Here is a 13,386-nt window from a genome sequence, read left to right as displayed (position 1 = left end):
ACACTTGTAAAACTAAAAATACTGTTTTGTAACCAGATAGCACCTCTGAAGTGATCTACCAGACATCTTACACAGATGTAGCGGGCAACGCCCATCAATCGACAAAGCCAACTGTGTGTCGCCGTTGTTTGTAGCTAATGTGACTGCAGCATAAGGAACAAAATTTAAGTGCTTTTTGTGACTTAAATGGTAAGAAATGACCTGGCTTTATGTTAAATTATTTTCACCCTTAATATATAATCACACAATAATATATCAACAGAATGTCTTTGTTAATTACTTTCAGTATATTATCTTTTAACATTTACAGCTTAATTGGGCACTTTGCTTGCATTTTTTAGTAAAAAAGAAACATAAAAAAACATAAAACATAAAAAAGAAACGTGGTGCTTTGTGGACAAACACCATGGCATGAACTGGTGTCCTCACGATGCTTTTTAATTTGGAGTCATGTGTGTTGTGTTGCCTGTGCTCAGATCGGCGGAGGCGAGACTTACACCATTGGACTGCGATTTGCCCCCAGTCAGAGCACCGGCTCCGTGGAGATGCTGGTGTACATGAATGACCTGGACGAGAAGACAGAGGAGACATACTGTGTGAAAGTCAACTACTCGTGAATGTAGCGAGTACAAACTCCAATCTGCAACTGAATCCACGGAATGTGTCAAAACAACATATTGAGCACAGATGAGCTGGGATTTTTCAACTTTGTAATTTGTTCTCTATTACACTGTTTTTGTATTCTGCAGAATATTCTGTTGTGTATGAGACGTGCAAATGAGCATTTTCCACTGTCCTAGATGAGCTTTAACTGAAAGGAGGTCAAGTCTTAAGAATCAAATATTGCATGCAAAACAATCAGGCAAAGCTGCTTCCTGTAAAATGCTTTGTGCCAAACATGATTTAAATTATACACTAAAGCAAAGCAGAAACCAGACATAAAAGTGATTTTTACATAAAAGCTCAACACAGTGTTTTATTTTGCAAATATAAACAAAAGTGATTGACAAAGTGTGTGTTTGTGTCTGTGTGTTATAATCAGCACAAAAGGATTTCAGATTAAGATTTGTGAAGTCCTTCTGAAGTGTCCAGCAGCTGATCCTTGGCTGTATGAAGGTGGGCTGACGGTGAGCACAGGAACGCGTTGGCGACTTTAATTACCCAGCAGGCCCACGTGAATGCCACTAGGTGATTGAGCTTTAATCTGAGGCCGGCTTAGGGTCCAGCTTCACCTCCCAAACAGCCAGCCCTCTACAGCATTATTCGGAGAAGTGTTGGAGCGAGGTACTATTTTCTGGCAAAGCACACATCTCGTCAGATCGCCCTCATTAACACCACCAGCAGCCTTTTAAAACCCATCCTCTCCGTCATGCTCGCTCTCCTCAAGAAGACGACACACTGTGTTATGTAACACAGTTACACAACACCCTCCCCACTTCTCTGTCATTAGGATGCAGACTGTTAAAGAAAAAAACCTCAGCACAGAAGATAACAAACTGAGTGGGCTTAGCTTTTTCCCAACATATCTGAAACAAAAGCATTGATGTCTTCTCTGTTTTAACTTTTGTGAATAAAGTACACAAAGACTTCATGGACAAAGGAGGCAGAGGAAACGTGACCCGGCCCAGGGCCTCCGTCTGTAGCAAGAAGCCCGGCCAGGCTTAGCCCGTCTTGGTCCAGACTCGGGTGGCAGAAGCCAGCTCTGGGGGCATGGAACATCATCTTGCTGTGGGGGAAGGAGCCGGAGCTTGTGCAGGTGGTGGAGCGCTACCAGTTAGATCTGGTGGGCCTTTCCTCCACACACAACCTCTGCTCTGGAACCACTCTCCTTGATAGGTGTTGGACCTTATTCTTCTCTCGGGTTGCAGAGCGTGTGAAGCGCCAGGTGGGTGTGGGGATACTCGTGAGCCCCCGGTTCAGCGCTGCTGCATTGGATTTTACCCCGGTAGATAGGTAGGAGTGTCGCCTCCCTGTGCCTTCGGGTTATGGAGGGGAAAACTCTGACTATTATTTGTGCATATGCACCGCACAGAACAAGTGGGCAATGACAGAGACACCTGGAGAGGCCTGATTGGGAGGAACAGCCTCTCTGATCTAAACCCGTGCGGTCATTTGTTATTGGATTTGCTAATATGCTAATTGTGGGCTGTCCATGATGAACACCATATACGAACATGCTCATAAGTTTACATGGTACCAGAGCACCCTAGGTCAAAGATCGATGATCGAATTTGCGATTGTATCATCTGATCTGAGGCCATATGTCCTGAACACTCAGGTGAAGAGAGGGGCAGAGCTGTCAACTGATGGCCATCTGGTGGTAAATTAGATGAGAGGATGGGGGAGGACTTTGTACAGCCCTAGTAAGCCCAAACGGATAGTTTGGGCTTACTAGGGGGAGTATGGAGTGAGGGGGTCCATTCTCGGGCCATCCAGTCTCTCTACTCACAAAGCGAGAGCTGTGTTTGGGTACTAGGCAGTAAGTCGGCCTTTATCGGATGGAGGTTGGCCTCCACCAGCGCTGCGCCTCATCACCAATCCTGTTTCTGTTATTCATGGACAAGATATCAAGGCATAGTCAGGGGAAGGAGGGTCTTCAGTTTGGTTGGCTCAGGTCTCATCAATACAGATGATGTGGTCCTGTGGGCATCATCAGCCTGTGTCCTCCAGCCCTCACTGGGTCAATTCATAGCTGAGTGTGGAGAGGCTGGGATGAGGATCAGCACCTCTAAATCTGAGGCCATGGTTCTCAGCAGGAAACTGATAAACTGCCTACTCTGGGTAGGGAATGTGGTCTTGCTCCAAATAAAGGAGTTCAAGTACCTCAGGGTCTTGTTCACGAGTGAGAGGACAATGGAACGTGACATTGGCTGGAGAATAGGCACAGCAGGGATGGTACTGCATTCGCGCTACTGTATTGTTGTGACGAAAAGGGAGTTGAGCCGAAGAGCTCGATCTAATGGTCAGTTCATTCCTACTCTCACTTATGGTCATGATGGTTGGGGCATGACCGAAAAGAACGGATTGTGGGTACAAGTGGCCAATTTGGGTTTCCTCAAGGAGGGTGGCTGGTGTTTCCCTTGGAGATAGGATGAGAAGCTCAATCATTTGTGAGGAGCTTGGAGTAGCTCCGCTGCTCCTTCATGTTAAAAGGAGCCAGCTGTGGTGGTTCAGGCTTAGTAAGGATGCCTCCTGGACAACTCGCTAGGGAGGTGTTCTAGGCATGTCCAGCTTGGAAAAGACCCAGGACGAGGTGGAGAGATTATCTCCACACTGGCCTGGGAATGCCTTGAATCCCCAATCAGAGGTGGTTAATGTGGGCCAGAAAAAGGAAGTTCTGGGTCCCCTACTGGAGCTGTGCCCATGTAACCCCAATCCCAGATAAGCTGTGGAAGGTGCATGAAACTGATTGTGAGTGAATAAAGTACTTTGGATACAAGTCAGAATATGGCTGCATGAACTTTCTGACATTACTGAGCTCATCACTGTGAGTTTGCATGTACTGTATCCACGTGCTGCGTGCTGGAATGCCCTGGGTCATCCCTGTGAAAATATTATGTTTGTTGAAATGCCCACCCCTCCATATACTTCAGTAAAATGTCTGATTCACAATTAATCCAAAGAACTACTGATTAAAAAAATGCATGCATGGGTAAAATAATTAATTAAGAAAATAATACCCATGCAAAGCAAGTTATTGGATCACGCAGTGCATTATGGAACTTGGGAAAGACCGGTGTTCTGTCGAGATGAGGTGCGTCGTCGAGATGAGGTTCCTCGCATAACTGCATATGTGTCCACTGAAAAAATTACTTGATGAAGTTCGCTTATTTTTATGGGCAAGTAATTGTATAAATTGTTCATCATAATGTATAAAATCTACTCACTATAAAACGATAAGTATTTTTATCCTGGAGTTATCTTATTTCGACAGGCAAAATATACATATACATACATTTATGCTCCTAACGTAAAATACAGAAAATGTTTTACTTATTAGGCTATAAATACACTGAACACAATTAATAAAAAACTTTGACGGAAAAAACAAAAAAAAATAAAATGCGCATGCGTAGTTGCACGTCAAGCGAATTACATCATCTCCACATGTGCAGTTGCGCATGGCCACCTCATCTTGACGGGTGACGTCTTCAAGTCCGGGGTAAAAAAGGTAGTGGTACAGTATTTGTTACTTTAACACTTTTTAACCCTTAGAGCCCGAATGATGCTTTCCTGCATCCTGGTCAACTTTTCTTAATATTTCTATTAATACATCATAGTGTTCTAGACAAATATGTCATATTCAGAAAGTTGGGATTGTTCTGACCATTTTGATATGCAATACATGGGCATTATACTAAAAGAAAGTACCTTAAAGGGGGACTTTCTTAAGGTATGTTATAATCAAGAGTTCAGGGGTTTTAAACACAATCCATTCTGCAAAATCAAAACGTTCATCTTAAAAGTAATCCACTACAGTGAACAGTCTGTTTGCGGGAGCTTTAGATTTAGCTAGTCATAGTGCCATCTAATTCCAATGCCCAACCAATGAGCCCCACCAGTTATAATAAAGACCTCTAGGTAATCCCATCACATTACACTATGTAACACAATTTTTGTTCCTGGCTTCTAAGTGTTATATTTCAACTGCTTATGTCTAAAGTCTATGGAAAAATGACTACATTCAGCACAAACTTTGATTTTATTTTCTTTAACGTTCTAGAAAGTTCTAAAGGTTTCTTGAAATTTCTTGATAATTCTCGAAACTTCTAGAAAATTCTGGACAGTTCTAGTAGTTAAAGAATATTCTAGAAGACTACTCAGTAGTAGTGAAGGCGAATCGAGAATATTCTTGAAAACAGACAAATTTCAAAATATCATTGTCCTGATCACAGAAGCAAAGTTTCTGTGGAATAACAGCTATTTTCTATTTATTTAAGGCATAACAGGTTAGGAAAACACACTGTGTACCCAGGAACAAAACAAAAATAAAAATTTGTTACATAGTGTTATAGGCTTTTTGTTGTGATCATTTTGAATATTTCTTATATATGGAAAAAGGAGCGAAAACTGATCAAGACAAACTTGTGACTGGCCAGTGAAAACCAAATAATAAACAAATAGGAATCCTGCAGATTTGCAAAAAGTGCAGATGTTGTCATATTAGTTGTCAGATTCTCAAATTGTATAAGTAAAAAAAGAAGTTGCAGAATCTAGAAGTGTTTAACTTCAAACGGTAATAAAAAACTACTTCCAGCTTTAACAGAGTGTTCTCGTATTAGAACACTCTATTACAGTATTAGAACACACATATTACTGCTTATTCCGTTCAATAATGGCTGCTGGGATACACCTATCCCTACAGCACTTTGACCTGCCCTTTGGAACTAGGTGTCTGCTCTGAAGGGAGAGGCTGGAACCCGTAATGCAGAGGGTGGGACTCATCTGCTCTGAAGGGAGAGGCTGGAACCTGTAATGCAGAGGGGTGGGACTCATCTAGGGTTGCCAACCGTCCCTTGAAAAACGGAATCGTCCCTTATTTGGAAATAAAAGTGTGCGTTCCATATTGACCTGAAACGGGACACAGTTTGTCCCGTATTTCTGTGAGAATCAAAAAGTCTGTAAAATGTCAATGGAATTGACTGGCGCTTTATATGGAAACTTACGGTAAATTTGATCCCAGCCTCTCTCCTGCTTTTCACCAATGAGCTGACAGACACGAGTTGACAATACAGAATCACTCTTATCTCATTGGTCGAGGGACATCTGCTCGCAAGAAGATACCGACGTCATGAGCCGACGACGGTCGCTGGACGACAATAACAAAGCAGCATGGCTGATATCGATGCAGACACCGACACTGGCACTGCAGATATGCCTACGGACAGCAATGTCTGTAACGTCGTTACTACTCCTCCTAAAAAAAAAAAAAAACAAACAAACAAAAAAGAATGCAAAAATACAGGGGCGAATGAGAAAAGGAAAATGGCTGGGTGGAAAAGGTGCGCGACAACAGCTATAAGTATTGTAAGTATTGTTTACTTTTCAGACTTTATTTTTTGCACTTTTTATCACACTAAATGTGTAAATGTACACTGTTACATTGTTTTGCACTGTTACATTGTTTTGGATGATGCAAATTTTCAATTGTTTTTTTGTTAATTTATACAATTTTAAGTTAAGCACTACAGAGAGTTTTATTTTTAAATAATTTTTTTTTATTTTATGCTTTGAAGTAGGACAGAATGCTCATATTGAAATTGTGAGTGAAAATTTATTTTGCACTAAAAATAAATTGCTAAATAATAATTTGTTTTCCACGTGTTCATATTAGAACAAATGCATGTATGCATCTACTTAAATTCAGGGTCAAGTCAACAGTCAAATGGTTAAAAATCGTTTCACACAGACACTGGGAAGGGTGAAGGCAATGGTCGGTCGGCCCTGGCGAGGTGTCCCTTAGTTATTTTTCAGAGAGTTGGCAACCCTAGACTCATCTTGTAAGCTTGATCTTATGATTCGCTCCACCTGCCTGGTTACAAGGATTCTGAACTAAGCTGTGGCTCTCCAGTCATATTACTAGACAACTTCACAATCTGCTTCAGGCAGTTTTGTTTTTCAAGGAAAGGTTTCCATACCATGCCACCAAAGCAAAAGATAAGATTGAGTCAGTAAATGTATGGAAAAATAAGGTCAGCATGGTTTCATCAATATGCAAACGGGCCAATTTTTGTAGACAAAACAAATGCTGGTGCTCCCTTTTAGGGCCCCTTCACACACAACACGAGTGAAGCCGACTAGCGCACAAAGGAGGAATTACATGCCATTCATGAAAAATCAGAGCTGCCTCCAAAGCCTTGTACACCTGCCGCTACAATTATTTGTGCACACCAGTGGTGGAAAGACAGAGTGCCCCGTGAGAGCCCATCCGATCCCTCTTGTGGCAGGTGTCGGCCAAATTCCAGGTGACACACACTAACATCTAACACTGCTCGCTTGACACTTAGACAATGTGTGGCCATTTGTACTATTAGCACGAAAACAGTGAGCAGGCAATCACTTTCAAACTGGATGTGAAATTTGTCTAAGTGCCCCCATGAGGGTGGAGTTGCAAAAAGCAACACATTGCACATGTCGACACTTGTAACTACTAACAAGCTGATTTTGAGTTTTAACACCATGATCGCTTCTGGTAGCATCAAAGGCGACCACAGACCCAAACAATGAGTCAGCACTTGTGTCTTTGTGCGCCCTGTCCACTGCTAGAAGCTCCTGTTTGCTACATATTTTGCAGCAGTGAGAGAAGCTAAGCTCAACTCCACACAGAAAAACAAGCCATTATTCCTTAACAGAATACAGCAGTGCCGCCGTGAGGCAGAGGTCCTGGAAAATAAAGCAGTTTTGATTTAGAAATTAAATTAATCTGAATAGAATACTTCCATTAATGGCAATTCTGTCCTTTGTACAAAGTTAAAATCTAACACATATGTTTTAATTTTAAATAATGCATAGTAGAGAAGCTTGAATCTTCGACTGGACTGGGTTGCTTGACGTGAGGACGTTTCGCTTCAAATCACAGAAGCTTCCTCAGCTAAAATTCTTGCTCTGGTAGTCTGACTTCTGTCTTGACTCTTGTAGAGAAGAATAAACCAGAAGCCAACAAAAGCTGGAGTTTTTAACCTAACCAGACCCCTCCTACCGAGAGGCTGCTGCTATAGGCTAGTGACTAAACAATAGCTCTAATTAGCACCTATTGTGCTCTAGTTAGCACTCTCCTAATGATGGGATGGAAGCCTCCCCTGATGGCTCCCTTGATGACTCTCCTGATGAAGTGAATGACTCATTACCATGAACAAAAGACTGAAACTGCTTTGACCTGAGTACCCCATTGTAAACAGGGGACAAAGCATGTCTGAGACCTGCCCCTGTTAAGGCTGGGTTTCAGAAGATTCAAGAAGATTCAAGCTTCTCTACTATGGAAACCACCTGGACAACTGAGAGTCTACACAGAAACATGGCGACTTTAAATAATGCATTAATTCTGATTTTGTAACAAACACAGACAGATGTGAAAGGGATTATGGGTAAATGAGCCTCCGCTAACACTAATTGGTTGACTCATTCATTCTATGTAAAAACCCACATGATAATGTGAGGTGTAAGAAAAAGAAAAAAAGCCATTTGCATAAGCCAAAATTCAAGTTGTGATTAGACAATCGTTTGATATAACCGGGGTCAAAATGCATAGAACACTGCCATCTACTGGTGCCCAGATGCTCAGACCCTAACCCATAATCCTTTGCGCGAGAGAGTTGCTGCGGTTTAAACAGGACAGAGAGAAAACACGATGACAATTGTAAATGAACATTATACAACCAAAATGTACATTTTTATTCCATCCTCTGCAGCAAGAGGCTGCAACAACTCTCTGGCACGCAAAGGATTATGGGATATCTCAATAATTAGGGTGAATACTGCCATGTACACTACTGGCCAGTAGATGGCAGTAGAGACCGTGAAAACTTGCCAAAACAAATATTCCAAATAAATAATCCTTGTCTCCTACGTTTAAACTGCGTGGAATTTAATAAACGCAAACTGAATTTCATACATCTTATATATATTTTACTCTGGAACAAAGACGACGCTCTGGAAAGCGCGAAGTTCAAATGTCCGATAAAGGTATGTACTTGCGGAACTAGTGTAAAAAGTGTGGAATGTAGTGCAATGGCCACGATTAGACCTGATTAAATAAAATATATTAATCCTTTCTCAACCACAAAAACCCCACTGGAGACAGACTGCATTTCTATTCAAGTTGAGAAATTCCTAAGTCATCTGGAGATCTTCAGATAAGTTTTGGAGACATCACCCGATGGTCCAGCACTGCTTTCCAGAGAAAAACAAGTTTAAAGCAAAGAAAAGACCTTTGGTTGGAAATAAAATTTGAGATCAGTATTTCTTTCATTGATATCTAAAGACTTATAGTGTTGGTTGTATTGATTATCCAAACAAAATGCTTTGCATGTAATCATTCCATTTATTGATGTGCTCATTTTAACTGATGTGTGTGTGACCTTTCTGTAGTATCTAAAATGCAGATGTTGAAGTACTCTGTTTATCCAAAGAATGTGTTTAACTGACTATCAATAATGATGTGTCAATTTGAGTGTCTTAGAACAAATAGTATTTCAAATTAATTAATGTGTTTAAATAGTTGAATCATTTCTGCCTGCTCTAAGAACATGAAGTTTCTGTGAGATTATACACACCCTCAATGGGCAGAGTTAACGTCAGTCCCCCTTTAAAAGTTAGAACAGGCTTTGCTTCTCTCTTCTGCCGCCTCTTCTGCAACTTTTTCCTCTCTTTTTCCTTTGTCAGATGCTTAATTTTATTCGTTGTGGGCCATGGCCTCATTGCTAAGCTAAGCTAAGCTGCCACATTGCATTCATTCATTCTTGACTTTTGGGACAAACTCAAAGTTTAACCTGATGCTTTAAAGGCATCTGAAGTCTGAATTTTTAAGAGAACTTCCGAGCAGAACTTTTCAAATTAAGAATGAATTTACAGAAAAAACGACTTTGTCTTTTTCATTGTTTTTTGTCAATGCTCTTAAAAGTTTTACTTTTTCTAAATTCACAAAGACTTTAATTTGGCTCCAACAATTTTTAAGCTACTAAGAACCATTTTCAACAAATACCTTCCACCTCTGGGTCCCTGCTGACAACGTAGCTGTTTCCAAACCTGACTGCAGCCGCTAACGCCGGTAAAACCAGTTGACACGAGCCCTGGGATCACCCGGGGACACCTCTGAGTGAACCCCTCTGACCCAGGTGAGCGCAGGCTGTCCCAGCAGAAATATCCACGATGGACGGACGGAACAAGCCCTCCAACAGCAGCTAATCGACCCAGTCCAGGCTCCATAAAGGTTTGTTGTCAATGGAATCAGGTGGCTCTTCTCTTTTATTTAAAACATTCATGTAATATTTTTCTTCATAATTGGCTTCAAAATTCATCACTAAATTCCAATCAGATTTATTTACTTAAAGTTTTAAGCTTCACCTCTTTCTTCCAACGTCTCATGAGTAAGAAAATTGTTTCCCTGAATGAACGTATTTTTCATCACTGTCTATAAAATGCCAGTAAAATGTTCATGTCTTGTATAAATTGTAAATGTTTTCTACTGTGGTTTATTTTGTGTACAGAAGGAAACTCTTGGTCAACCGTATTGTGAGAATTCATGACTTTCAGATCAGAGATTGATGAAATTAAGTCGAGACTAATTAATTCATTTGTGACTTGTTATGTGTCGGACGCAGCTCGGAGAACCGACCAGCGTTTGAAGGACCCAGTATGAAATAAGCAGAGCACGGTACAAAGGCTAACTGAATTTAATACATAACAGTGATACAAAAATCAACAAAAGAAAGTGCGGTCTGGCGTGGTGCGCTCCCAGCAGCGCTAACGGTCCGGAGCCAGAAGCTGTTCGGACCCAAGGACCCCGCCGACACCCCCCAGGTGGCCGCAACAAACCAAGTCTGTGAAAGAAGGAACCATTATGTGAGTCCACACTCTACACACAGAGAGAACACTTAAAGGTGTACAAACAGCAAACACTTCCTGGCCTGATTACTAATCAGCTTCCCAACCTGCAGGCATGGAACATCCAGTTCACAAAACTCCACTGCAGTGGAAGCCGATACATGACTAACATACAGCTCAATATAAAAAGGTGTGAGGGACACCACATTTACTGACTGTATAAATGTTAGTCACAAAATCTAACGTACCTCAGGAAGTGTGCTGACGAGCGTGAGACCTCACCCCCTCCTCTTTCACAGACCGTGCATCAAACCCTGGACGTTCTCTGCATCCACTGATGATGAGATGGCTCCCGAGACGACGATCTCACCCGTCTGGTCACAAGGTCGAGTCTCTGGCAAATACACACTGTGTACTCCAGTCTTAAATGCCACCATGTTCCAATCCATATAGATGCACCTCAGCTGTGAGTCCTGACGAGCCGCAGGTGATCAGGGTGAGGTCCTGATAACCTCAGCAACACAGCCACTCAGTCCCAAATGCAAGCCACCTGGAAGGAAAAACAAAAGACAGAAACAAAAAGGCAGCCAGGCCCCCCAGCCATACAACATGACTGATAAATTAATGTTTAAATTATAGTAGTTATGCTATATAAAAAAAAAGAATACATTGTGCTCCATTAATGCTTAAATAATAAGTATTAAACCCTAAATTAATTATTTTGGTGACCTGTTATTTTGGGGCCTAATCCAGTCTAATTCAATTTGGGAGTTTAATTACTTATTCACTACAACTAAATGCTACATATAAAGGGGTCCCCGTTGTGAGGCCTGAATATATGTAAAGCAAAGTGTCTCCACTCAAATGAATAAAATTAAAAACGGTACATATTTATTGGTGTCCCATGTGGAGGCATAATTCTGATGGTTTTCAGAGTTATCTGAAAAGCTAATCCGATAATAAAAACATTAGCTTTGATAATTAGTGGATTAGCGGAACTGTGCCCATCACTGGTCACGTATCACCAAAAATACGTTGTAACAAACGGTGTTTCGTTTCATCAGTTATTACTAGGGTTGGGTATCGAGAACCAGTTCTTTTCGGGTATCATTAAGAAATGATTCGATCCACCAACAGCAATAGCCTTTTTGCTTAACGATTCTCTTATCGGTCCTTCAGAGCGGCCGTTGTTTTTGAGGGTGTTTGTTGGGAAAATTATCATTTCTCTCCGTTGATTACTGACCCTGCAGCGGGTCTGTAATCAACCGTTTCTGCAGCGCAGATTTGCTTTGAACCTTGAGCCAATGAAGCAGTGCTCTCTGATCCACTTCTTCATTGGTTCTTTTCTTCGCTCCTCTTCAGAAGCGGCAAGTCCAATTCTTAACTCCTCTCAAAGCCATTAAAATATGTTAATCGTTAGTCACTTTTGTGCAGATTAAAGTGACTAACTGGGTTTCCTGTCTTGTTGCGAGAAAGAAACGAGAATTGTCCTCCGTTCTGTTGCTCCAAACGCTGCTCCACTCTCTCCTGAGTCAAGTTAGAAAGATAGAGTCCAGTCAGAATTAATAACTCCAAAGTGAATCGCCAGTTAAATCGAATGACACCTCTTTCCAAACGTCGTAATACAAGCAATAAACTGCAATCGATGTTTTTTTCCTCCCAAAATGAGATGTCCTGCACTGACATGCAGCAGCCCAAGGCTGTATGGCTGCAGACCTGCAGACTCCAGCAGCTGTCTGAGTTCAGCTAAGATGCATGGAGAGACTTTCATGCCATTAATGTCTGAAAGGAAATGCTGTTGAAAAAAACTACAGATTTTGTTTATTTCTATTTATGTCCAGAGATCCAGTGACCAATTTCATATTTATTTACTTTAACACTCAGTAATATGTTGTTGACATAGAAAACCTGTAAAGCCTTCTTGTAAACAGAAGGTTCACAGGAGGTATCGATAAGAGAATCAATAAGAAATCAGACTGATAAGCAGAATGGATAATGGTATTGATATTGATAAACTCTTATCAATACCCATCCATAGTTATTATGGTACTTTTTCTCTTTTTTTAAAAAAATACGCTTATCTCCTTGTTGATTTTAGCCATTTTATGCTCCTGTTATGAGATGACAGTGATTGTTGTGCAGTGGTAACTTTTCTGTCTAGTAATCGGAGCTTTTGTAAATTGCAGGTTCGAATCCCATGAGTGGCATTTAATTTTATTTAATCAGGGGTTTTAACCACAGGGTTCTGTATTGTGTCCCCTTTTATTTATTATTTATATCAACTCAGTGATATTCACTAATTATACTGCTGTTTTTTAATTTTATTTTTCTCCACATCAGCAGCGCGATGTGGTACAACACAACTGCTTGCACTGTGTTCATGCACACGCACGATGGTTCATGGTTACCCATTTCGTCTTTGGTTTGTGGGGCCCTTACACACAGCATCATAGTTCTTTTAGAATTTAAGACGAGTCGATAACTTTACCAAAGTATTTATACGATTGCACATATTCCTCTGGGTGATCCTTAATGAGTGTGACTCTGTGTGTGTGAGCGTCTTTCCTAAAATCATATTTACTTTTTGATATGGTATCAGTATTTCTTTTCCAAGTGTCTGATAAGATAATGTCTAAAATTCTACAATTTGTTAATTTGATTTGGTCAAATTAAAAAAATAATCTTTAATACACTCAAACTGACTTTTTTATGTTATATTTGGTCAGATGCTGGGGGGAAGACCAGATATTTAAATGAAATTATTTTGTTTGGTTGTTTTTTTTTGTTTTGTTTTTTTTAAATAAAAATGACTTGTTAGTCTGGTTCCTCTGGTCTGGTATGCAG

The 13,386-nt window shown here is 40.8% G+C and overlaps 1 protein-coding gene across 1 annotated transcript in view; it reads left to right on the top strand.

Moving 5' to 3' along the window:
* Positions 1-1,011, top strand: part of nphp4 (nephronophthisis 4) — an 804,312-nt gene extending 803,301 nt beyond the window's left edge. The window contains exon 30 of the mRNA XM_034171910.1: positions 477-1,011. Coding sequence (XP_034027801.1) covers positions 477-617 — 141 coding nt within the window. The 3' untranslated portion in view covers positions 618-1,011. The remainder of the gene's footprint in view (positions 1-476) is intronic.
* The last annotated feature ends 12,375 nt before the right edge of the window (positions 1,012-13,386 follow it).

This window comes from Thalassophryne amazonica, chromosome 6, assembly GCF_902500255.1.
Source record: "Thalassophryne amazonica chromosome 6, fThaAma1.1, whole genome shotgun sequence".
Classification (NCBI taxonomy): domain Eukaryota; kingdom Metazoa; phylum Chordata; class Actinopteri; order Batrachoidiformes; family Batrachoididae; genus Thalassophryne; species Thalassophryne amazonica.
This window is presented reverse-complemented; position numbering and strand designations above follow the sequence as displayed.